Raw genomic sequence first — 27,200 nt, 5'->3', positions numbered from 1 at the left:
CCCTTGAAGCAGCCTCAAGCAAATAACAAAGGAATAATGGGTTAGTAATGTTTTGTCTTCCTTTAGCACCTTCTACCTGAGGATCTTAAAGGACACTGCATACATTACTGATGCACTCTTCAGTCTGCCCATGGGTATCATCATCTGTATTCTATAGAGGAGAAAACGGAGGCACAGAGAGGTGACATGACCTGCCCACGGTCATAAAGCAAGTTTGTAGCAGAGTCGGGAATAAAGCTCAAATCTCCTGAAACTCAGTCCTTAACCCCACGTCCCTCTTTTCTCAACACACTGTAGCACCACTTCCCAGGCCAGCACTACAGAACCAGGCTAGGCTAACATGCGATTGGGGCCTAGAACAGGGGTGGGGATGGAGGGGATTTTTAACTTTGCAAAAAAATTTGGAATGGTTTCCATTTTGCTGAGTTTGAAACAGCCTTTTGTTTTTTCCCCAAAAAAATTTGGAGGGACATTTTTAAATAGAACTTTTCACCAAAAACATTCTCAAAACAGTGTATTGACATTTTTCAGTTACCATAAACCTGTTTTATTTTTCAGTAAGTGAAACATTTTTATAACAATTTGGCAACTGTTTTCAATAAAAAATTCTATTTAAAAAATTCACCCAAAAATTGCCAAAACGACAGTAACGTTCCACACAAAAAAATTGAACACACCGTTTTTTGGACCCAAAAAAAAAAAAAAAAAACCTGTTTAAAAAATGCCAACCACCTCTTACCATGCAATTTGGGGCTAACCCGTCCATGTCAGCTACAAACCTTCCAAAGACACTGTTATTCTGCCTGCTGTGTGTGGCTGTGGCCCCAAACTTAGGGGATAGAGACAAATAAATGCTGGGCAAAATCGAACGTGAATAAGAAATGTCTTCTGAGATGTGGGTTCCATTTACAGCCAAACCTTTTACAGCTGGTTTGAAACAAAACGTTGGCCGCCCAAGCAGGAGAGCAGCCAGGACAGTCGGAGAACAAAGCTGAGCAGCGATCGAGCACAGCTGAACCACTGCCCAGGAGTCGATTGCAGAAAGTGAGCAAACAGCTCCAGCAGTGATAAGATATTTGGGGACGAGAGGGGTGGTGGTGGGGTGCTAGGCACTGTATAGTCATCTTGGAAGACAATCCCTGCCTGAGGTTTGAAAAGGCCAGCTAAGATTAGGGGGACAGCATGGCACAGTGAACTAGGACTCAAGAAGCCTGGATTCTATCCACTGCTGGATGCTCTGGTGTGAGTCCCTTCACTTCCCCGTGCCTCTGTTTCTCCTTATATAAAATGGAGTAACAATTCTGACCAACTTCATAAAGTATTTTAAGATGTACAGCTGAAGAATGGACAGTACCCGCTATTCGAGAGCTATGGGTAAGGGCTAGAGATCACTATCTAAAGGTACCTGCATGGGAAACAAATATTTAATGGGCTCTTCAATCTAGCAGATAAAGGTGTAACACAATCCAATGGCTGGAAGCTGAAGCAGACTGGAAATAAGGCATACATTTGTGTTCCAGTAGTACCTAGTAGCCTCGGCTGAGATCGGGACCCCATTGTGCCAGACACTGTACGCACATTTGTGACAGTCCTGACCCTGAAGAGCTTATAGTCTAAACACACAAGATCGATCAAATGAATGACGGTTATCGCGCTGTTATCTCTTTAAGAGAAAAAAAATTGCTCAACCCTGACACGCAGGGCAAAATACGATGCTCAGTCTGACTTTGCAAAGGAAATCCAGGAACTGATGTCCGCTGTCCTGTCCCTTGCAGAGTTCTTTGCAACAGTGCAGAATGAATGTAAAGAATTCTGATTCAGTAGTATTTATAAAATGAGGACTCACAAACAGCAGAGATAGCTATGTTTGTCCTTACTTTAGAGAAGGGGAAATGGGGCCATAGAGAAGTTACATGACTAACACGTATTGTCACGCAGCAAAAGAGAACCCAGGAATCTTGGCTCCCAGTCCCTTTGCTCTAGACACACACTCTTATTTTCTCTCTCACACACAGATTTAAAGAAACAAAGGCCAAGCTCAGAGGGAGTGTCTCTCCATACCTGCTAGAAAAGAAATGTCTTTAATTTGAAATGTTGAGTGTAAAAACTCTCGTCTGGAGGCTCATAAACATAACAGGAAAGAGAGGGCGAGAGACAGAGCAACCTTGGGGAAATAAATGTGGAATTCAATTCTGAAAGCTCCCATCCCTTGAGCTGGATGGAAAATGCCCCCAGAGGTGCCTTACCTGGAGGAGGGGGATTGTTTTTAGAGACTCTTACTGGACAGCCAAGTTTGATTGTTTCTTCCAAAGGTCCTCACAGAGGCAGCTTCTCTCCCCATCACAACTCCTGCCAGGGAGACAGAGCTGACATTCCCCCATGATGCTCCCCATTAGCAGCACTGTTTTACCATTAGGTCCAGTTGCCTCAGCGCTGGCTGAGACACTGGCAGCAGCGCCATACGGAACGCATTCACGGGGAGGAGAAATCTACCAGGAACAATTAGCGCAGCTCACAGTTACCTAGGGAAGCAGATTGTTGTGGTGCGTCTGACCCAGCCTTGCAGCAAAGCTGACCCTGCTCCTCATTTTCTTTCCCTGCTGAGGGGTTTTTCCTTCAGATGGGAGTACACTGTTATCGCTGCAGGACTGGTTCTGCGCTATGGGTACAGAGGCTCCGAGCGGGGAAGGGTGGAGGGGCAGACACACGTGGAGTCTTGGAGATGAGCTGAATGCAAAACAGGAGCCAAGGGTCGCAATCACACCATCCAAACGACGCCCAAGCCAATCTGCCAATCTAAGGGAGCATGCTCCAGCTGAACCACTGATCTGCCCCTGGCCCACGTGTGGAAAGTCACACACCACAAGGTCCAGACAGAGAGCACCTCTGGGGATCCAATATCCCAGTCCCTCCAAAGACACCACAGAATGGCAGGCCATTGCCTCAGGCCAGGACTTGTGACCCCAGTGCATTGACCTGGGACCACCAGGGCTACTCTTATGCACAAGAAGGGAGCCCACTCCATTGCACGTAAGCACTGGCAGCCTGCCCAGCAGTTGGACCAGACACGAGGGCTGCTCACTGCCCGATTCCTCTCGCCCCCAACTCCCTCAGCTTAGGACTCCACAAGCCATAAAGCTGTCATGAGCCACCGTGCCCCACAGAGGTCTGGGCAGAACAATCCCACTTCCAGCAAAGCTCCACCACATGCAGATAACCCCGGGAGCCTGCAGGGCCCTGAAGCCCAGCCTCAAATATTTTCGGGGCTTGGCACAGCGCCACCAATGCGATGGGTTACGCCCCTGCTGACGCCTGCACCACATTGCAAGACAGAGAGCAGAAGGGCGTGACTGTTTCATCCCTGAGGGGACTCCTAGCACTGGAAAGTCCAGAGCCTCCATGTAAACCTAAGCCTGCAGGCGCACGTCCTTCCACACCCTGCATTCCAAGGACATGCAACACTCTTCAAAATACACTTGTTCAGAGTCACCCACCTCTCCCTGGGTGACTGACAAGAGCTCCTCAGGCCCAGCTGCCCGTGGTTAAGAAATGCCAGGAAGCAAAATCTCCCCACAGCCACTTGTGCATGCACAGCTCAGTCCAGCCTGGGCTGCCCCTCTAGAGAAGATGCCCAGCAGAGCTTCCTTAGAGCCACATCAGCTCAGCCAAAATGGAAGCAATAGGTCCAAACAACAGGAAAGAAAATTCCACCCACCCCCTGACCTCTGTTTGCCCCCCCCCCAGCTTTCTTGTTGCACCACTCCACATCTGCACCACACCTCTCACCTGGAGTCCCCCCAGTCACACTGCTCTTCTCCCTGATACCGTGTCAAGTTCTAGCCTTGACCCTAATGGATGGGGAAGAAGGGGTTAATGCCAACCCCACAGGCCAAAACCATCTGTTCCCTTAAGGATCTGGGGAGCAGCAGAAGTAGCAGCTCCCCGAACTCCATGCCCTGTCAGACTCCGCACCCGAGCCATGTTGCACATGGGCCAGTGCCAGCTGCACACCCTCTCTTTCCTGTGCTAGTGCCTCCGGGGCACAGACCGGATGAGATGGTGTCTCAAGGCAGAATGGAATGGGGTGAGGCAATCATTCCTCTGCCCTCTCTAATCCCACAATATCCATGGTGGATTCCCCAAGGCCTTGTCAGGGGAGGGACCTGTGCTAGGTCCTATCCCACCTCCCCATGCTGGTGCTGTCCAAGCAAGGGCCCTATATCCCACGTCTGTCAGCAGAGTACCTGCTTCCCTCTCAGCGTGGGCTGAGAACTCTGCTCCCCCACCACTTCAGGCTGCAGCCCAGCTCCGTCACCGGGCTCTCACTGCTCTGGCCACGGCCCACGTGTGTTACAGAAAACACAGGCTGGGCCTCCCCAGCCCCAGCTCACCTCCGAACAGACCATTCCCCCCTGACTCCGGCCAAAATGGGCCTTCATCTTTTCCTAAAGCTAGCAGGGCAGTGCATTCTAGGGCAAGGAGGGGCAGCGGGAGCCTGAGCCCCAGAGGTACAAGCACCCACCTCCCCCACTACCACTAAGGCTGCTGAAATGAAATGACCCAAGCCAATGCATGGCACCACAGGCACTTTCACTCAAGCGCCACAAAGGTGGCCTACTGGCCTGAGACAGGGCTGGGAGCTAGGGACTCCAGGGCTCTAATGCCAGCCCCAACACACTTGCTGGGTGAGTTTGGGTCAGTTAGGTGTCCGTCCGTCCCCCCCCCCCCCCCCCGAAGTCCCCGCCTGCATTTCCACATGCAACTGGGATAATCCTGACCCACCCCCTGGGGCTTGGGAGTCTTCACGAATGGTGCTACCAACACATGACTCTTGCTGATACAACTGTTTTCCATAGCTAATCCCAGCTATAGTTACCTTGGCTGAGACTCGGACCGATTTTTGGAAGCTTTAAAGGCACACACAGAGAGTGTGTCACTTTTTTCCTCTAGAGATGTTTCCTTTGCATTCTGTTCAGTGGCTGCTAGGTAGTTTTAACCAACTTTAACAGAAAACAAAAAACACTCTCAACCAAAGAAAAAGCCAGGTGCTCAGCCACCCCCTGGAGCCTGTGCTCACCCACCGTGAAAACCCAGCAGACGATGCTACCACTGCATCACACCTTCCACACCAGGATCACAAAGTGCTTTACAGCCACTGAACCTCATGTCTCCCTGTGCACCACTCTACTCCTCACTGTATAGATGCAGGCAACGACCTGCCCTCTGACACGCAGAGTCAGTGGCTGGGCATAGAACCTAGGAGTCCTGTCTCCTAATCACCTGCTCTGACTACCTAAACACCCTCTCCCAGAAGCAGGAATAGAACCCAGGCGTCCTGACCTCCAAGTCACCTGCTCTAACCACTATATCAGTGTTTGCCAAATGGTGGGTCCTGACCCACTAGTGGGTCGGGGGAACATTCTAGATGGGTCGCAATGTCCAGGGCCAGACTAACTGACCACTGGGCCCTGGTTTAGGCAAATATACCCTTCTCCCAACCAGGTGTGGAGAAGAGCAACTTTCATCTCAAGAGAACCCTGTACACACAGGAATCACTTCACCTACTACTGAAATGCAGCCAACTCTGGGGTGGAATGTGGCAGCTGTGGAAAACAAGAAGTAATTACTAGATGGAACTATTAGAATTATCAATAATGCAGAAAAGGCAAAAGGGTTCAATAAATATTGTAGTACTGTATTTGGGAGGAAAACAGTTGAAATAATCTAATCATATGGTGATAACACACTTTAATGTCTTCCAGAAATACTAGTAGAATGGAAACAGAAGTTACTAAAGTTAGACTTTTTTAAATCATCAGGTCTGGATAACTTGCGTCCAAGAGTTTTAAAAGAGCTAGCTTTGGAACTCGCTGGACCATTAACGTTAATTTTCAATAAGTCTTAGAACCCTGGGGAAGTTCCAGAAGACTAGAAGAAAGCTAATAATGTTGTGCCAATTTTTTAAGAGAGTAAATGGGATGACCCAGGTAATTATAGGCCTGTCAGTCGGACATCGATCCTGGGCAAAATGATGGAACAGCTGATACGGGACTCTATTAATAAAGAGCTATGGGAGGATAATGTAAGTAATGGAAATCAACATGCATTTATGGAAAATAGATTCTGTCAACTAACTTGATATCGTTTTTGATGAGATTACAAGTTTAGCTGATAAAGGAAATAGTGTTCATGTAATATACTTTGACTTGGTACCACAAAACAATCCGATTAAAAAACTAGATCGACATAAAATTAAAACGGCACACATTAAATGAATTAAAAACTGGCTAACTGATAGGTCTCAAAGTGCAACTGTAAATGAGGAATTGTAATCGAGGGGGCCTGTTTCCAGTGGGGTCCCGCAGGGATTGCTCTTGGCCCTACACTATTTAATATTTTTATCAATGACCTGGAAGAAAACATAAAATTATCAATGACACAAAAACTGGGGGTGGGGTAAATAATGAAGAGGACAGATTGCTGATTCAGATTGCTTGATAAACTGGGCGCAAGCAAACAATATGCATTTTAATAAGTCTAAATGTAAATCTATACATCTGGGAACAAAGAATGTAGGCCATATTTACAGGATGGGGGACTCTATCCTGGGAAGCCGTGATTCTGAAAAAGATTACTGGGTCATGGTAGATAATCACCTGCTCATGAGCTCCCAGTGCAACACTGTGGCCAAAAGAGCTAATGTGATCCTGGGTGCATAAACAGGGGAATCTTGAGTAGGAGTAGAGAGGTTATTTTACGTCTGTATTTGGCACTGGTGCAGCCACTACTGGAATACTGTGTCCAGTTCTGGTGCCCACAATTCAAGAAGGATGTTGATAAACTGGAGAGGGTTCAAAGAAGAGCCATGAGAATGATTAAAGGATTAGAAAACGCCCTATAAATAGTGATAGACTCAAGAAGCTCAAGCTATTTACCTTAAGAAAGAAAAGGTTATGGGGTGTCTTGATTACATTCTATAGGTACTTATGTGGGAAACAAATATTTAATGGGCTCTTCAATCTAGCATAGTGATTCTCAGCCAGGGGTACATGTACCCCTGGGGGTACGCAGAGGCCTTCCAGAGGGTACTCAACTCATCTAGATATTTGCCTAATTTTACAATAGGCTACATAAAAAGCACTAGCAAAGTCAGTACAAACTAAAATTTCATACGACTTATTTATACTGTTCTATATACTCTACACTGAAATGTAAGTACAATATTTATATTCCAATTGATTTACTTTATAATTATATGGTAAAAATGAGAAAGTAAGTAATTTTTCAGTAATATGTGGCTGTGACACTTTTGGTTTTTTATGTCTGATTTTGTAAGCAAGTAGTTTTTAAGTGAGGTGAAACTTGGGGGTACACAAGACAAATCAGATTCCTGAAAGGGGTACAATATTCTGGAAAGGTTGAGAACCACTGATCTAGCAGATAAAGGTGCAACACAATCCAATGGCTGAAAGCTAGACAAATTCAGACTGGAAATAAGGCATACACTTTTAATGGTGGGATTGCTTAACCTTTGGATCAATTTACCAAGAGTCATGGTAGAGTCTCGATAATTGACAACTTTTAAATTCTAGATTCTCCTCTAAGAAATATTTTGGGGAAATTCTGTTGCCCAAACTATACAGGAGGTCAGACTACATGATCACAGTGGTCCCTTCTGGTCTTAGAATCTATGAATCTATGATAAATAGCAGCTCCAATCAAGTAGCTGTGTTACTGGTTGTGACGTTGTGCAGGCTATATGGTTTTATAAAAACATGATAATAAGTGAATATAATGTAACTGGAATATGCTTCATGCAAAAGGTGTCTTGTAAGGTATCATTACAAAGCTTATAATCTACTGAGTGTGATCATCCTATTTGTATAAATGTACCACTCTTGTATCTAAAACTAGAAATATAAAATATAACTCTGAGAGCCTATTGTAATTATGCAAAGTGTGGGCCATTAATGGTGGTTTGGAATCTTGATGACTCCCATTAACTAGGACCATTGTCTGCAGATGGCTGTGTTTTACCTGTCAGTCTTCCTGTATACCTGTGTGCTGGCAAGTGGATAATGAAGTCTTGCAGTGACATGTGATCATATCATCTGAACTGGAATCCATCTTTAACCTGGTGCTTTTCCAGTGAGGGGGGGGGAAACCCAGAGGGACAAAGGGTTCCCGCCTTATGCAAAAGATATATAAAGGGGTGGAACAGAACAGAGAGGAGGAGAGGAGCCATCATGAAGAACCCCCTAGCTACCACCTGAGCGGGAACAAGAGCTGTATCAGGGGAAAGAATTGTGCCCAGGCCTGGAAGGTGTCCAGTCTGAGAAAAAACTGACTGAAGCATCTCTGAGGGTGAGATTATCTGTATTCAGTTTGATTAGACATAGATTTGCGCATTTTATTTTATTTTGCTTGGTGACTTACTTTGTTCTGTCTGTTACTACTTGGAACCACTTAAATCCTACATTCTGTATTTAATAATATCACTTTTTATTTATTAATTAACTCAGAGTATGTATTAATACCTAGGGGAGCAAACAGCTGTGCATCTCTCTCTATCAGTGTTATAGAGGGTGAACAATTTATGAGTTTACCCTGTATAAGCTTTATACAGGGTAAAACAGATTTATTTGGGTTTAGACCCCATTGGGAGTTGGGCATCTGAGTACTAAAGACAAGCACACTTCTGTGAGCTGTTTTCAGGTAAACTTGCAGCTTTGGGGCAAGTAATTCAGACCCTGGGTCTGTGTTGGAGCAGACAGGAGTATCTGGCTCAGCAAGACAGGGTGCTGGAGTCCTGAGCTGGCAGGGAAAACAGGAGCAGGGGTAGTCTTGGTACATTAGGTGGCAGCTCCCAAGGGGGTTTCTGTGATCCAACCTGTCACACTGGTGTTGCAATTTCAGCCACATGCTCAAAGGCCATCCAGGGCAGATGCAGATGGTCTTAAGTAACAAACTTTATCTAAGAGATTAAACCCACTGCCTAACTCCCCATTGGATATAAGTAACCATCTTCCTACCCTGTCTCAGGAAGCACAGACCTGGGACAGGCAGTGCCAGAAAATATCTCCACCCCATGCAGGGTGCTCAGTCTGACCCATCAGGGGAACATTAACATGCTGCAGTATTCAAGACTCTTGCTTACAGCTGCCCTGTAGCACAGGCAGCTTTTGGCTGACGCATGCACCATCACTTGTCCTACCTGCACTGTCTCTTGCAGCCAGGTCATCAATCCAAACCTTCCCTCTAGGGAAGGATATGCAGCATTTAACCCTTTGCGGCACTGCCCAATGTTCCTGGTACATTATTCTGTTGGAGGAAGCCATTATTTCCACCCACCCACACCACTGCAGGGGGAATGGCCTGCCAGGACCATTCTGGCACCATTGGTGCCACTTGACTTCTTCCTGTCAACAAGGCTGCTATTCCTTGCCACACTGATGCCAAAGTGCCTTGGCGCTCCAGTTGCTAAGCCTCTCACCCTGTAATTATTCCCTCCAGCGTGGTGCCAGATGGCAGGCACAGGGCTGCCCTGGGCTATGGCTCTCCATCAGCAGCAATGCAGCATGGGGAGGAGCAACAGGTGCCCGCGTTCCCCAGCTCCCTGATCTCCCCTAGCCTCACCGCTAGGCAGATGCATCCACAGGGCACATACCACATGCAAAAGGGTTGAGGGGAGGGGCGCTGCCCTGTGTCAGCCCCTTTGCCTAGCGTTGGGCATCTCCCTTTGGACATGGCCTCTGAACATACTGAGTGGAAGGGGACGACTTCTGTGCCACTTGCCTGCATCTGTGCGTGCATTTCTAGGGCAGCTCTTCACAGGGTCTTCAGCCTCCTCCCTAGACCCAGTGCGCTCATGTTTCAGGCTAAGTTCTCCTGGCTTTACTGGTTTCTGACACCTGCCCGTTATGGATATTCAAGTGAAATCTCCCTCTCAGCTGTTCGTTCTGCAGCCATTTTCTCTGCCTTTTCTCCAAGCTAAGTATGGCCAGCTGAAAGTGAGCAGGGGGTGTGAAAGGGTGGCAAAGGGCTTGAATTCACCAGAATTTTGTCTCTGTAGCTTTGGGTTCAAATACTGTAGGGGGAGGGGGTCACAAATGGAATGAGTTGGAGGGGCTCAGCCTAGTTCTCAGGAGGCATCTGCTCTTCTCACCAAGCCAGCAAACAGTTTGGCATAACCAGGAGCCTCTGCTGCAGATTAGGATTGAGGTGCATCGGCAATGCAGCCTTAGAAAACAGGGCTTGAACAGTGCGGGAGCTGCAGGCCAGACCTGGTCAAGTTGGGAGGATGGAGCAGGACTGGAATAGCAGGGTTCGGAGACCGGGACTGAGGTGGTCACAGAGCTAGATGAGGAAAGCTCCCTTAACTCCTGCCTGCACAATTCTCTAGCCAGTACCACAGCTGCTCAATCAGCAAGGCCAGATTCACACACAAAAGTAGGAAACAGTATACAAAAGCATCTGTTTATTGCTCCTTTGCATACCTGAACCGAGAGCAGCTCTGCACTAAATCTCACGCACCTAAAGCTCTCTCTATGCCACCCTCAGGCAATCTGTCACGGGGCCACTGGTCTGAGCAGGACTAGACGACACAGTGGAAAATAGGCCAGTGCTCCACCTATCCTGGCTCTCCTGCCATTGCAACTATCAGCAGGGCTGCACCAGGGAGAGATTTCCCCAAAAGTCCCAGTCACTGCAGGCCCAGCCTCCGAAGCTCCTTAGCTCAGTAAACACCCAACCAGCAATGCACAGGTTAAGCCTCTAGCCACAGGAGAGGAAAGGGTCACTCAGTCGAATTTTGTCACATAATTAAGACTCTGTTAATCACCAAAGGCAAGGTAAGCAGCAGATGCCACCAAGTAACCGGTGCCAGGCACCCAAGGGACACTGGACTCCATGGCACAAACCCAGCACATACTTGTGCGTGATTCTGAGCTCCCTGCCCTCCAAGCAGATCTGCTGCCACCTCTTCTCAACTGCTTTGGGGCTAGTTAAATATGGGGGCTCCTCTCCCCTCCCTCACCCCAAAGGTCACTGCGTGGAGGTCAGGGTGACTTCTCCCTCTTGGCTCCTCCAGCTGGGGAAGAGCCTTGGGGGGCTGCCAAGGCTCAGGGAACTGAAAAGGACTGGAATGATCTTGTGCACTCCAGGCCCTGCAGGGAACAAGCCTAGCCCAGGAACCCAAGCTGTCCTCTATGGCCTCTCCTGCTTCCCTAGTCCCCCACACCTGAAAAGGGTGCACTGGGCCAGTGACTGTAAGGAGAAGGGCAGTGCCTTGTAATGCTGGGAAGGGGCAGATGCAGGAGCAATCCCACCCCAGGACTAGAGGACGATCATGGCACTGCATAAGAAATACCCCTGCGCTCCCCACGCACCTGCTGTCTGCCAGCATGCCACCAGCCTGGTGCTAAGGCTCCTTGCTCTATCCAGCCTCCCTGCTCCTTCACAGCACGTCCCAACCATCGGGGTTCAAGTGCAGTTTGGAGGCGGGGAGCTATGGCATGTTCCCCATGTCACTGAGCACTGGCGGCACATGGGTTTTGTGCCCACGCCAGCCGAACTCCATGCCTGCAGATGTCTCCATTACAGAATCTCCCTCCTGGGGCATGTGTGAGGCAAGGCAACCCCAGAGCTTCAAGCTCCCCACACAGAGGTTTGGGGGGTATGTCAAACTGCTAGAGCAATTCAGCCACTGGAAGGCAGGAAGGGGGCGTTTAGGCTCTTGTGCTACCTGCTGGTCCAGCACAGCAAAGCTTCAACAGCATCAAAGGGCCCCCAGTGCATCTGGAGTAGGGTAGAGAATCCACATGGGGCTCACAAGCCTGCCAGCACCCAAGTGCTGGAGCATCGCTGGACATGAGAACAATCCTGTGGGACCCCAGGGGCCTGCAGATAACAAGAAGAGGCGGGGGGAGGGAGCCAGATGCCGTTGCTCCAGGAATAGGACGGGTGAGAGACACAGGCCTGGCATTGCATTGTTTGTTGGGGAAAAATACAAAAGGTGCAGACCCAGACACATGTTCTCCCAGTTTGGGAAATTCATCCACACCCCCTACATTGCTAACACCTACATCTGGAACCCCCAGCCGGCCCCTCATCTCCCCTCCCACACCAGGACCCCCCACCTCCTCCCCAGCCAAAACAGCCCACCCTCTCACCTCCCCTAGGGAGCCACTTCTCTGGGAGCTGGTCTACCCCTAGACAGGGAACAATGTTCTGGCATCATTCCCCCTTGTCTTGATTTGCTTTATTCTATTGTTTCAACATCTGGGGCAGGATGGCACCCACCCACTCTCCACTCCCCTGCAGCATTCCCAGACCTGACAGCGAGCTCCCAGCAAGCACAATCACACAGGAAAATACCCCCTACCATCCCTGGCATCACACCAGCTGTCAACAGCCTGGGCCAGCAGGCCCAGCCACTTTCGTATCGTCTCTACCCCGAGCTTTAGGTATGCAAGAGCTCATCACTGTGCAAAAGCTGGCCTGATCTGCTTGGTGATCTCTCAACTCTGTCCTGTGACCCAGGGGAAAGGGTCATTTGCAACTGTTTGTATAAAAGAAAGAGCAAAGGTTATCACCCCGTAAAGACAAGCGACCTCACAGGAGCTGGAGTGTTTCTGGGATACTCAAAGGGGGATGTGTAAGAGCCACAAAGGCCATTGACCCTAGGGGGCGTGCAGGGGGCCAGTGATGCCGGGCATTAGAAGGGGCAGCTATTGATGCTGGGCATGGAGGGGGCTCAGCTGCAGGTTCCCCACCAAGCTGCTGAGTTGGGAGCTCCATATGGAGCCCTGTCATGCTGCAGCCCGTTTAATAGGCAGGCTTGGTGTGAGCTAGGGCTACTTGGTACCAAGTGCAGCTGCATTGTCTGTGCCTTTGCTGCAGGGGGCACTGCCATTCAAAGACGCCTGAAACTCCGAACGATGGTGCTGGAGAAGCTGGGTGCTCCAAGAGAGGTACAGCCTGGCCAAAGACAGGACAGACTTTTTCACAGTGGGATCCCCTAGGGCTTAGATCCTCTCTACGCTGAGGGGCAGAGAGCGAAGTCCTTCGGCAGGGGGCTGACACTTTCGGGATCTTACACCCAGCCCCATGACTGAAGTGTCAGCCCAAATAATAATGCTCCTTGGGGAGCTACACAACTGTTATTCCACCCCACTCCACAAGGCCCACGGTGGCACACAGAGGAAGGATCAGGGCTCGAGGACAACTCTGCTCTTTTTGCTATTGCTGGGAACAGGTCTCCCCGCACCCTCGGATACTTTGCTGCAGCAGTCTCCATAGCTGGCGTTTGCTTCGTCGAGGGCCAACCAACGTACATGAGCCTGTGCCACGAAGACTACTTATCTAGCTGTGTCTCAGCCAGCGGGTGAATAACCCTCATCCCCACAGAGATTACACCATGGGCAGAGGAATGGGCACGGGCTTTAACATCCTCCAGGAAACCGGTAATACATTCCCCTGCCAGGAGCGACCCAGACCCTCCCTACAGCGGGGGAGCGGCAAGCACGGAGAACGTGCTCCCCACTTGGGGAGCCCCAAAGGGCGAAGACATCAAGAAGCGGAGATTAGCAGCGGAATCCTGAGGAGCCGTTCAACGTGGTCAGCCTTAATCACGGAAACTCTCTCTAATGCCTGGCCCTGGACCCACACACCCCAGAGCGGCTAATACCTGGGGCTTTGCCTTAACAAAGGACCCCAGAGCAGGCGGCACATCCGGGATTAGGGGGAGGAGGGAGGAAAGGCTGCTCAGCAGGGTTTGAGCCACATAAAGTTTAGGGAAAGAAATAATAATGCTGATGAAAAGGGGCGCCCTGGGGGGAGTGCTATTCAGCTCCAGACCTACCCCACCAGGCAGCCAGGAGCAGAGGGGAATTTCTCATTAACCCTTTTCTAACCCAGATAGCTGCAGAGCCCAGAGCCTCACAGTAAAAAGCCCTAGGTGGCAGGGCTAGGGGGTCTCCAGTTCACAAAGGCCTGGAAAAGGCCACAGAGCAAGTACAGTCTGGGTAGCAGTATGGCAAGATTTGCCCCCCACCAATGGGCATCAACCCTGCCTGGCAGAGGCTGCTTTTGCTCTACACCTTAGAGGACAACAGCTCTGTTGGGGCCAGCCCCACTCTAGCCTGTACTCAGAGGGTGAAGCACTCCTCTTCAGCAAGATGGCATGGAGACCCCCACCATTCACCATATGACCAGCATCAATCCATGCTGGCCATGACACCCGAAGCCAACAGAAACATGTGTGAGCTCCGCAGTCGGGCAGGGAAACAGACCCAGTGTTCAATGAGGTGAGAGGAGGAGAGTTGGAGGGGTGCACACATGTGCAAGAGGGGTATAAGTGTCTCCCCCAGCCCAGGGCCTGTGTATTGCAGGAGTCCAGAGTAGCACACAAATTGCCTCATTAACTTTCATCCCATTAAGCCAGTTTCATGAATTTAACATCGTCCCTGGACTATTGTTTGTCTGAAAATTAAATTACAGCAACATTTGTTCTTCCAGTGGGTTTGTCAACCACAAATGAAGCCAGAGGAGGGCGGAGGCAGGAGAGTAGGTGGGGTGCCACCACCCGTCCAACTGCAGGACTCCCATGCCAGACAGCTTTCTATTAGGGTGGGAAACAGGGTTACCTTATTCTTCCCCTGGGGGAAGAAGCCTCCACTGTGCTATTTATGCAGACCAAAGCACAGCAGAAGAGGAGAAAGCAGCAGAGATGCCTGAGAAGCATAGGAATTGCCAGACTGGATCAGATGACTGGTCCAGCTAGTCTACACAGTAGACAGATGTTTCAGAGCAAGGTGAAAGAAACCACCATCATGGACAGTTATGGAATAATGTGCCCAGAGAAGAAGCTTACGAAAAACCTTTAACTGGGTCATCAAAGGAGGAACCTGTTAAGTAGTGTGAGCCTTTTTTAAAGAGCTGGGGGCTCTAAGATGAACGGAAACGATCTCAGGATCTTTTGATTTAGTTCCATTACTCCCCCCACCCCAAACAAACACTCCCCTCTGCAGCGTCAGAAACACAGACAGCAGGTGAACCAGTAAGTGAAATGGAAGAGAAATACATGTGAAACTGAACAGCCTAAGACTGGGACAAGGTAATGCAAACTAGTAAAGAAACAGCTTAAAGGGGAACAAGACCTTTTCATTTTTAAAAGTCTGGCAGTTTTATAAATGTAGGCTATTATTCAGAAACCCACAATTAAGGTCAAATTTAATAAATATTGATGGTATTTTTAAACCTGACATTGTGTCTCTCATTTCTATTCAGATTATGCTAAGTGAAAAACAGCTTCCATCAAATAGACAGCAGTAACAGAACTGCCTTCCTATATTATTTACATTGCTTTAGCACCTATATACCTCAGCCAATTAGGGTCTCCATTGCATCAGGAACTGTACAGAAACATAGCAATGAGAGATGGAAACATCCTATTAGATTATCCTGCCCTTCTCTATGAGACCAACATGGGATTGCTCCCTGTAGTCTATTCTCATTCCCAAACTCATGATCTGCAGCGCGGGTTTGTCACATGATGCTGGCTCACCTCCTCCTTTCTGGCTGCCAAATTGCATTAAAAGAAGCTAAACAGCCATTGAATAACTTTGCTACTATTGCTTTCCAAGTGGGCAATTGCTGTAGTTGCCACAGGGATGTTACGTGATTGCGAATGGTCCCATTTGTGATCACAAATGGAACATTTTTATTACAAATACAGTCCATGCTAGGAAAAAGTCTGGGAATCCCCAAATCCAGCACCATGTCTGTTCATGGATTTCAGTGTCCCAAGCAATGGGGCTCCCTCTACCCAAGGTCCCCCCCTCCCTCCCTCCCCCCGGCTTTGCCTCATCATCAGGAAGATTTCCCTGCCATTTAACCTCCACTTTCCTTTTCTTGATTTTTTCATCCCTTGATTCCAGCGCTAGGGCAGGAGGGGGTTGTGGGTGAATTTCCCAACCTGAGAGAGTATGTGGCTGCGTCTGCACTTTTGTATTTCTCTCCAGGAAATGAGAGAATAATGACATCATCACTGGCAAAAAAGCTGATGATATGTAGCTGGCCACCTGAGAAAGCAGTGCCTCCTATTAGTTAGTGGTCAGAAGTGCACCCCTCACATACCCACAATGTGCAGAATACAGGAGGGAAGGGAGACAGGACTGTCTGCAGCAGGGCAAGAGATTTCAAATATTTGAAAAGGACAGACAGTCAAACACCCCAAGTCTGAAACATGGGAAGAGGAAATGGCACCTAAATCCAACCCAGAACCATGGCCTCTGGGGCATTTAGGAACTCCACTGCCTCCGTTCTGAACTCCCCCACCAACTCTGACAATGCCGCTCGCTCCTGACGTGCAGCCCTACTCCAGTCTCAGTACACTCCTGAGTCACTATGCCAGTTATACCCAACCCCGCGTGGGTTTAGTGATGTGTCCAGTTGAAGGATTAAGATGAGAATCCATCAAACTAATGTCACTTGTAAAGCATCATCATATAAAATGCCAAATATTATTATCATGGCCTAAACCAAGATTAGCACCCAAGTCTCCTATGGCTGGAAGATGCCGTTCCTTATCCCGTTAAGCCTAGTGGTACGTCTAAATCCCACTACCTCATCTTTGACTCTGCTGCCTTGATGAGCAGAGCCCTCGGGTGTTTGCTCTAATGCGAGGTACTCAGGGATTATAAACACGGCCTTGATTGTGTGTTTGTTGCCTTGTATCATACAGGTTACATACAACCTACACAAGATCGAGACTGAGGGATATGGCCCTGCTGGACTTTAATCACAGCACAGCAAGCCATGCACGCTTCCTAGGCATCAGGGGGACTGGGTTTAGCTCCTGCCCCCCACCCTCCACCTCAAAATAATCCACCAGCTCTCTGGTGAAACAAATGTCTCAAGCTGTTCCCCCAAGGGGATCCGCACTGATCTGCTCTCTTATTAGCAGCAGGCCGTGTGTTACAGAGCCCTGTCAGTTACCACCCTCTAGCCCCCTTTCTGCAACCCCCCCATCTCAAATTTCAACCCAGGCTTTTGATCTCCAAGGCCCTGACTAAATCTCCACTCTTGGCTGTATCAGTTCAGCCAAAAGGACACCTGCATTTCCCCCATTTCAAAAAGACCAATTGATCATTAATGAAAGCGAGGGAGAGGGATAAAGGGATCCCAGCAGCAGCTTGTCTCAAGCCTTCGCAGGCCCTGGCCATGCTGGTGGAGTGTGTGCGGAGCGCAAGCCCCCTGTTGGGATCCATGCAATATAGATGAATGCACTGCAAATATCAAAAGGCTCTGAGAATTAGGATGGGCTCCAGCAGCAGCCTTCAATCGCTGAGGAAGCAGCCAGCATCTCAGCCCCTCGTTCCCAAGCCCTGCACATTCCTCTCTCCGTCTCCCTGCTGCCCGCACCTCCGTTTCACTCTTGATTTATGATGGATTTCCCTCCAAGGCTGGAGGTCTCCTCAGTCGCATGTACTGGTAGTTGCCATAGGAACCGCAGAGGTCAGGCCACAGGGGATCAGTAATGGCTGACTTACCCGGTTGCCGCTATCCGTATGTGCTGTGGCCCTGGGACACGCACAGGCCACCCTTGCTACTAACCCGCAGCTCAGCCCAGCCCAAGTTGCTACTGGAGAAGTGGCAGGGCTAACGGGTTCCAACCTTCCCGCTCCCCTGGGAAGTCAGGATTTACCATGCCGGCCAAAGCATCACAGTGCGTAATGCAAAGCCAGACCCCTGCAGGGGGGTCAGTCTGTGGCAGGGCCGCCAAGGCCAGACAACACCACTCACCCCGTAAAGCAATGGCCACACTGCGAAGAAAGTGTGTTCGTAACCTGGCTCAACTAACTCGGATTAAAAGAGCAGTGAAGACACAGCAGCTCAGCTTTCAACTCAGACAAGCAGCGTGAGTTCAAGCCCAGGCTGCCCTATACTCATGCTGCAACCCCAGTTAACAGCCAAGCTGCCATGCCTTGACTGCTATTCTAACGTGATTTAGCCTAAACCAGGTTAAGAACACACCTTATTCTGCAGCATGGCCATAGCCTACAATCCATTCACCACCTTCCCCAAGACAGGCCAGCAAAGAGAGGCCAGAAGAGGGGCAGCCAGGGACTAGCTCTCAGGAGTGCATCCCCCAGTGCCTCGCTGTGAGCCCTAGACTTCACTGCCTCCACCACTCCCTCCTCCAGCTCTCCCCAGGACTTGTCCCAACCCCCCTTCTGGCAAGTGGGACCTCCTCATCCGCTTCACTCTTTGGCACTCAGCTGAGCTGCAGCATTACGTCCAAGGGCATTAGCCTTGCTGTCCCCGAAACCCGAGCACCACTGCCTTTTCCATTCCCCCCTTCTCAGCCCGACCAGCACCCCTTGTCTCTTTGCAATGCCAACTCGAGTAAAACAAAAAACAGGTGGAGCAGAAAGCGACTCTGGCAATTGGGGCACAAGAAGCGGCTAACTCCTCACTCCACTGGGGGGCAGGTTTCCTCAAACAGGCAGCGGGTTCAGAGAGGGACTGAGCGAGATTCCTCAGACATCATTCATCTGTGCTGGTCAGGACAGACAAAGGCCTGCCTGGATACCAGAGCTGCCCCTTTCCGCACCAGCGATGTCTATAGGCCCCCTGCCATCTGAATAGCCACCTCCATTACCAGCCGCGTGGCTCCCCCTCGCCCTCTCCTTTCCCTTCAGTGGGACGCGGGGGCTATTCTCCCGCCTGAAAGGCCCAAATTAGTCAGCCGAGTCACAGCCTCCGAATGGACACAATGCCTCTGACAGGAGGGACCTCTCCAGAGCTCGGGACTCCAAGCTCCTTTCCATCTCAATGGGGGTGGCTTTTCACCTCAACCCATTCCAACCAGGGCCATCCCAGTGAGGTCCCAGAGCTCATCGCAGGGGAGTCAGGGGCACAGGTGTGAGACAACAGCCATGAAAAGGAGGGAAACAAACTGCTTGGCAGCCTCACACTCCAGAGGCAAAAAAGCAGGCTCCAGCTGGAGCCTGACAGAGACAGAGGGAGGAGTGGGGGAGGGAGCAGTCATACCCTAGGATCCTCCTGAGCCCACACTCCCACATTGTCCTGGGCTTCGGGGACACATTTGCCAGGCCCATTCTGCTGGGGAAACGCACAGAGAACCATATGGACCACCTTCAAGCTGAGCTCACACTCTTCCCTCTTCCAAGGTGGCTGCAGCTGGGTGTCAGGCCACAGCTTTGATGGAGGGGTGGAGGAACACCTACCTTCACTTGTCCCGATCCCCTCAATCCCACATCAGCCAGGGGACAGGAGGAGAATCCTAGGTTCAACTCTCCCTCAAGGGATGTCCCTCCTGGGCCCCTGCACTGATCTGAAGGAGCTGACACAGGCCGGGGTGGAAAGACCATTTGCTGGGATCATGTGGGAATTTTAAATCCCTGGATTTCAGGAAACACACAGATCTTCCCTCTGCTTTTTCCATCTCCCCCCTCCCTCCCACCCACCACCAGCATCTTCTGGCCTGTTCCACATGTGCCAATCACAAGCCCTGCCAGAGTGCTTGCAAGATGCAATCTCCAGCAGAACCCTCCACTCCCATGCTCCTGCGCAGGGATCCAACTGCATGCCCGGATCAGGGCATGCCCCCATGGTGGAGCTTGCTACCAGAAGATAGGTGCTCTTCGCATCCAGTGGAAACTCAAGGAGCTAGCCAAAGGATTTGCCACAGCGGGCGAGTACTTTGGTCCATCTTGTCTAGGGACCTGCATTCAGCAGCGTCCAGTGCAGGCTGCTTCAAAGGAAGGCCAGAGGAGCTGAACAGGATGTGCACAAGGAGACCACTGCTTCCTGACACCTGGGGGGATCATGGTCTGCCCTGTAGCAGCACATGCCATCCTGTGCCAGGCTGCTAATGGCAGCATGGATGAAAGTGCTCATCCTTTTTCCAAATCCAACCATCGTGTTAGACCCAGTGACTCTCTGCAGTGACTGCAAATTCAACAGGCCCCTCCTTTGTGCCTACTGCAGCCACCTTACTGGCTGCTGTGCTGCCCAACTGGCACCCCCTACAGGTGATTTTGGCACATCACTGGAAGAGGGACTCATTGAGTTGAAGGCTCTGCAGAGATGCCCACTAAGTAGCTGGGACGCTAGGACCCGACGGAGCAGCCTCCTGCCTCAGAGGGTGTCGCACAGCTCTTTGCCTTGCTCCTTTCTCCTGGGGCTGATGAAGCACGGCTGCCTCTGATTTATAGCTCTGCCTCCGACCAAACCCGAGTGGCGAGGGACACAGGGAGCAGGGGAAGGGGAGGCACATTCTCCCCTTCCCTGGGTCTACTGTCAACCTAAACATGGCAACAGCTCCCGCCAGACTCCAGCGAGAGGGATGATTTGCAGCCACTTGGTGCGATAGCTCACTGGAAGCAGGAGCGATGCTGCTGCATTTCTATCAATACTGTTCTGCTCCCGCGTGCTAGCAAGCTTCTGGGATGAGGACGGACACTGATCTCCCCACTCTTGCCAGTAAGGTCTGTGAGGTGCTTTAACACTATGCAGCAGCTGGAGGATGTTCCTTTGCCTCCTGCTGGGCACTCCATGAGCTTTGCAAATGCCTGCGCTGGTCCGTGGCAAGGTGAGCCAGAGGGCAGGGCACAGAGATGCAGGCGCATGCGTTCAGACACACCCAGGAGAACAGCGACGGCTGGCAGAACAGGCCGCACAGAAAGGAGAGAACAGCGCCTGAAATCACCGCAACAAATACTAGGCCGTTTTAATATGAATTAGACACACCTGGGACTGGTATAGCACGGGGCTGAGAGTCAGGATTGAGGGGCATTGGCCAAGCAGTGTACAGGGGCCCAGTGCTGGAATAGTAGGGGGCTGCAGGTCAGGACTGACTGAGGGGCATCAGCAGAGCTGGGGAGAGGAGCTTGCCCAGCTCCTAGTTATAGAAAGCCAAGCTTGCAAGATAGGTCCATTTTACGTATCCCCAGTAGCGCAGGAGCTGTGCCATGCCACCCCTTCCCTTCAGAGCTTGCTCCACAGCTTGGTCCCTCTAACTTTACTCAAGCTCATCTTTTTGCTCCTAATTACAGGCCCAGCCCTGCCCATACTCCCCATTGGCTATACAATCCCACTGGTTTCAGTGGGGGCAGGGGCAGACCCTCTCTCCCCCTCGCGCCCCTCCCTGCATGGTGATTAGTGTGTCAAGCAATCCAGGCCGCCCTTGGATGTTCTAATCTTGCTCCCTCTGGACCCTTAATTATTTTTATAGATCTTTGCTGAATTCCCTCCACTGTCTGCATCTTTCTGGGAACGTGGTGCCCAACACTGAACACAGCTGGGCTCACCACCGCCACAGAGAGGGACCATCCTTTTCCTGCTTTGGGGCGTGAGGGCCCAAGACAGAATGCAGTGTCCCAGCCAGGGCCTCACCAGAGCTGTGGAGAAGGTGGGGGACTGCCCCCTCTGCTGTGGGGCATGAAGTCTCTCTGAACACAGCCCGAACTCACTGGCCTCTCTCGGTGCCATGCTGCCTGCTAGCTCCTCTTGTGCTTGCAGCTGGTGATCGGCCCAGGATCTCTTCATGCCTCCCTGACAAGTCCCCACGCTGCAGAGCGTCTATTTCCCTGGCTGTAGCAGCAGAAGAGACCGGGCACACGCAGGCTCCCAAAGCTTTGATCTGTCTCGACTCCATTGCTCCAAACCCCTGACAAACGTCACCTTCCCCCGACACCAAACCTGAGTGGCTGGGCAAAGCCTGGCGGGTGGAGTGGCCCCCTCTGGCAGCCAGCACTGGCTGATGGATGGCGATTACGCGGTGCTCTGCTTCCAGACTTCGAAGTGAAAGGAGCAGAGGAGATGTGCAGGCTCAGCACTTTCTGAGAGGAGGGTTTTAGCAGGGCTTGCTGCTCCCCTCACACCGTGTCTCCGGCTGGCAGGGAGCCAGACTCAGAGCCCTGTTTCCTTCATTTCTTCACCTGTCTGCATTGTGCTGAGTACGGAACAGATGGGGAGAAAAGTTACAGCCCATGAATCAAAGGGCCCTGGCCAGCCAGGAGGGGGGCTGGGCGGAGCCTGTGACCGCACAACAGCCTCCCCTCCGTCCCCGGGGAAGGCCGTGCCATTAGTCACAGCGCCCTCCTGAAATGCCAGTAGCGATTCAAAAGGTCACTAAAGGGGATAGGGCAAAATGGGGGCCACAGCAGCATCCCTGGTGAGGCAGGAGCAATAACCTCCAGCCCAGAGCTGTCAATCCAGCCAGTTCTCTGCCTCTTGTCAAGCAGGACGCACCGGGACTCTGTCCCACTGAGACACCTGAGGGTGGGAGTGGGCGGCTGTTGCCAGCCCTGTCTGTGGCCCCAGGGCAGCTCTCAGAGGCCAATGGTTCACAAGGAATTTCTGATTGTTTCCTCCAACAATGAAACATCCTGTTGGGAGCAGTTCGGCTGAACAAAGCCAGACACTGTTGAGCAGCGAATAAGCCCCCTTCCTCACAAGCAGGAACCAGCCAATGCGCCCAGCAAAAAGGGCCTAGCCCCCATGGTGTGCTCCCCTGACCAGAGCCATGACCTGCTCTGGAGACTCCCTTCGCTGCTCCCCAATACCCAGCAGCTTAACAAGCCACAGCCCCGAGCCTCCACCCTGATTAAAAGGGCTGGAGCTTAAAGACTCCAGCGAGTGCTCCCGGGGGGTGGGGAGCAGCCAAGAGGTATTTGATGGATTCACTTTGGCAACGCTCAGCTACCTTGTCACGCCAATAAAATTACTGCTATTGAATGGAGAGAGGCAGACAGACAGACAAGGCCCAATTCTTCCACCGCAGGATTTGAGACACCCCCAGTGAAGTCAAGGGGATCTAGTGGTCTTCTGTAGTGGGAGAAGAGGGTCCCCCGAGAGAAGGGGACAGAGACAACATGAGAGAGAACCACAGAGTAGGGGAGAGACAGACAGAGAACAAAAGGCCCTTGTGCAGCACAGACAGCTGGCTTAGCGATCTCCAGTCCGATGGCCCAGCTCTGTGCTGCTTGCTACACAGAACAAGCCCCAGGGCTGTGTGGGGAGGCTCCTTCCACATGAGAGCCATATGACATTCCAGACTCAAGTAGGGCAGCCCAGCACCCACAAGCCAAACCCTTGGGGCAGATGTACAGGGGGGCAGAGGCGCGGTGATGGGAGCAGGGAATGTAAGGTTTTTTTAAAACCTGTTCTAAACCCTTCTGGATTTGCAAAAGGCAGTAATCCCATTGGGAGCAGGTGAGAGCAGCGCAGGCAGGTTGAGCCAGACCCCACTGCACATGGAGCATGCTATTCACCCAGGGCTATGGCAATCACAGGATTCCCCCACCCTACACGCTGCTGTGAGGTTAGGGAAGCCTCTCACACAAGGCATTGCCTGGGCCTGGCCTTGCTACAAGGAGACTGTCACTGGCAGCACTCCCCAAGGGAAGGCTATGCCAGCCATTTAACCCATTCACCACTAGGCTCTTCCCCCACACTTGTTGGGCCTCCCCTGCCCATGAACCTTCAAGCGCAATCTAGGGAACGTCAGGACGTACCCAGTCTAGTTGGCAGGTGCCCTCTGCCTGGGCACACCTCAGCACATTCAGCAGGGCCCAGTGTTGAAACTGGAATTTCAGACAACAGCAACAAGACCCTCCTAACTAGCCCTCCCTGTAATTCAGGAGCTTCAGCCGAGCTGTTGGGTCAGGGCCTGCTATGATAAGAATAGTAGGGGGCTGCCGGTCAGGACTCAGGGGCCTGGGCAGACACGGGGCAGAACAGCAGGAAATGCCCAAGGGGCCCAGAACAGCTACAGATCTACACCAGGCCCAAGAATGGGATTGACAGACCACTGCCAGATGAGCTGCCCACACAGGGGCCTTCCACACCAAAGCACTTTGTGCAGAGCTAGGGGCATAGCACGCGCCGCCAGGTCACCCCCACCTTTCCCTTAGCTCCCCAGTTGGTATGCAAGGGTGGTACAAGGCTGCTGAGAAGATGGGTTTGTCCACGTCAGCCCACACTGCTGGGACACACTGCTCATCCCAGAAACAGCAGGCACCAAGGCCAGGAGGTAAATGACCTTCACTTCCATCCATGGCCCAACGCTGGCTCTGAAGGCATCACCCAGCCCTCCTTCTCCCCTTTGCAATGGCTACGACTGCCTGCAGGGCAGGGGAAAGCAGAGTCACAAGGAGAGGTTAGCGCATTTTTTACAAGTCCCAGGAGCCAGGGGCTGGATTCCACATGTTGGACACACCAGGGTGAGTTTCTAGGAACTCTTAGTGTCTTAGCACTAAGCATTGTGTGACAGAAAAGGGTCCATGCAGCCAGCAGGGATAGGGAATGGGGCTGGAGCTCGCTGGATGCATGCCAAGGGGCGGCAATCCATGTAGCATGGTGCACTACCCAGGGCTGTGCCGGGCCATTTGGTCTGTGATCTCTGCCAGGCCTCACCCATCCAGAAGAGGCCCCACCTTGCACCAAAGGGTGCAATGGAGGAGCCTCCAGAGATCTGGAGGATTAGTTCCGGCTAATCCTGTGTCTGTGCGTGTCTGATACCAAGAAAGGGAATGACATCCCCCTCGTGCACTGACAACCGGGGAGGGATAGCTCAGTGGTTTGAGCATTGGCCTGCTAAACCCAGGGTTGTGAGTTCAATCCTTGAGGGGGCCACTTGGGGATCTGGGGCAAAATCAGTACTTGGTCCTGCTAGTGAAGGCAGGGGGCTGGACTTGATGAGTCCCCCTTCCAATTCTAGGAGATAGGATATCTCCATTTAAAAAAAAAAAAAAAAAAAGTGGATGCCAGCCCCAGACACTGGTGTGGAGCCACCTCCCCATCAAAGGCAAGGGTTCTGGCATGGCAATACAGCAGGGTTCCAGCTGATCCCTTCAGGAGGTAGCTCGGACAAGGCAGACACACACACTGCTTCAGCTGCTGAAAGGCCCAGCAGTGGCTGCTCTGCTAGGAGAGTGGGAAACCAAGCTGCCATTGGAGATCAGCAGCATCCCAGCTTCTCCCTTCAATCCCCACCACCATCTCAGTGTGACTGAGAAACACTTCTGTTGCGTCCTCTAAGCTGGATTGCATTCTCCAGGGAGACACCTTCTCCAGTGACCGCCACTGCCTGCATACAGATGGAGGAAGCGGCGGACTTCCCTCTAGAGCAGTGCCACTGAAGGACCTGCAGGTAGTAGTGGGGGCAGAAGGGACAAGATAAGGCACCTTTTCATACAGGCAACCGCCCCTGAGTGGCATCAGGGACCAGTCCCCACCTCCCTCGGGGAGATGGCAGGTGGGAAACAGCCTTGCTTAACCACCAGCGCCCTGTCCCGCCTCAGTCTCTGTGTACATTCTACCCCAGGAGTCCTCGCTACTCCTCTTTCCAGCCAGCAAAGCTGGGACACCCAGCACATGACAGACAGATGCCTTGCAGTCCCTGCCAAGCCTGTGGGGATAACTGTTGACCCACTGGGGATGGGAGAGGGAAGAGCATTGCAATGGGAAAATGTTTTGCTTTTAAATCACTGGGAGAAGATTGGTCTCTGGGAGCAGAATAGAGGCAAAGCTGCGCAGGGGGGAAGAAGGCGGAAGGGGGCGTGCCTGGCTTCCTGTCCTACCGCAGCAGCTTGGAATGCAGCAGGCGACTGATTCTCGCAAAGCCCTTGGCCAGAAGCACTTCCTCCCCCAAAGTCACCAGGGCCCCCACCTTCCAAACTAGCGTCATTCACACTGCAACGCTGCCACGTGGTTCTGGGGGTTCCCCCACCTTTCCCTGGCCTCCCTCTGCCGCCCCAGCTTCTCTGAGGACCTGCAAATGCTGGAGAGGACGGGGGAGCTTGAGCCACGCATTCAGGTGGGAGATTCCATATCTGGAACCGTAAAGACAAAGCATTCACTGTGACCTCCTCCCCTCTCCCAGGTGAGACCAGCTCTCACCAAGTCAGTATCCTAGCAAGCATATGGCCACATCGCCCCATGCGGGCAGAATGGGAGCCCTTTGATCCTCCCCAGCACAAGGGATTGGGGGGCGGGGGGGAGGAGGAAGAGTCCGTGTATATGTATTTAAAGGGGTCAGGATGACCACTTAGCATGAATAGATTAACAACAACAATAAAACAAACAAAGAAGATGAGCCAAAAAAAGCAGACCAGCTCAGCTTCGCCTTCCATGGGAGAGAATAAACAAGCTGCAGAGAGTGTGAGCTCTGAGGGGGAGCAGATTCCAGACACAGACGCTCCCTAATGCATTTGCACCAAGGGCCATCTGGGTTTGGGAAGGGAGGAGGGTTAAAGGGATTACAGTGGCGACCGGACAGGCAGATCTAGACAAAGAAACGTCCCCCAAAATCAGAGCTCAGCTTGCTGCGAGAGCCACTCAGTCTGACACCTCTTGAGCCAAAGAGCATAGGCCTGGTCAGCCAGTCTCTCAACTGTGCCAGCCCTCAAACACTCCGCTTTAACCCCGTTGTTGCCAGACTTCACTATTGCTTCTGAAGAACAGCAGCACTGTACTGAGGATAGATCCTGCATAAAAGGGGCAAGGCAGGCCTTCAGCACCAGCCCAGCCAAGCCCACGCAGACCAGACTGATAGTGATTCCAAACCAGCCCGGCCCCTGCGAGGAAATTCAGGGAAGAACACTGACCATGAGCAAAGGTTTGTGGGGCAGGACACAGAGCTAACCACATCTTGCTTGGCTCAGCAGGTGCTACGGAAGGGAGTGGAGATCAAGGAGGAAGGGTCCATGTAGGGTGGCCAAGGGAGTATCCGTTACACAAAATGTGATTAAATTAAGCAAAGGAAAATTTTGCTTGAATATCGGGAAATCTATTGGCCTGTCACACACCCTCTCCATAACAAGAGGTATGATCCCCATCACCGGAGACATATGAAAACCCTGTGGAATACATCCAAAGGAACAAACCTGCATTGGCAGCAGGAGAAGGAGAGTGCAGCAGGTGGGGAACACGTGCCTCAAGTGCCCAACATCATTGCATCTGGGCACATATGATAATCCTTTGCCCGGTTCTCATGCTTTCTACCTGAGCAGCTCAAAGCGCACCAGAAACTTTAATAAATGAGACCTCATTGGTAAGGTGGGGAAAATGAGAGAGCGAGAGAAAAAGGGTTTTCCCATGGTCACAAAGCATGGAGGGGATGAACGACACGGGACACAGAACTCCTTGTTCCGACTCCCAGACCTGTG

The 27,200-nt window shown here is 51.5% G+C and overlaps 1 protein-coding gene across 6 annotated transcripts in view; it reads right to left on the bottom strand.

The window, feature by feature from the left end:
* Positions 1-27,200, bottom strand: part of PLXNA1 (plexin A1) — a 239,942-nt gene that overhangs the window by 179,790 nt on the left and 32,952 nt on the right. The window contains exon 3 of one of the 6 annotated variants that reach the window (XM_065408678.1): positions 25,882-25,898. The exons of the other annotated variants lie outside the window; for them this stretch is intronic. Coding sequence (XP_065264750.1) covers positions 25,882-25,898 — 17 coding nt within the window. The remainder of the gene's footprint in view (positions 1-25,881; positions 25,899-27,200) is intronic. 6 annotated transcript variants of the gene reach the window in all.

Source organism: Emys orbicularis, chromosome 7 (assembly GCF_028017835.1).
Source record: "Emys orbicularis isolate rEmyOrb1 chromosome 7, rEmyOrb1.hap1, whole genome shotgun sequence".
NCBI classification, from domain to species: Eukaryota; Metazoa; Chordata; order Testudines; family Emydidae; genus Emys; species Emys orbicularis.
Note: the sequence above shows the minus strand (reverse complement) of the source record. Positions and strands in the feature narration are given on the sequence as shown.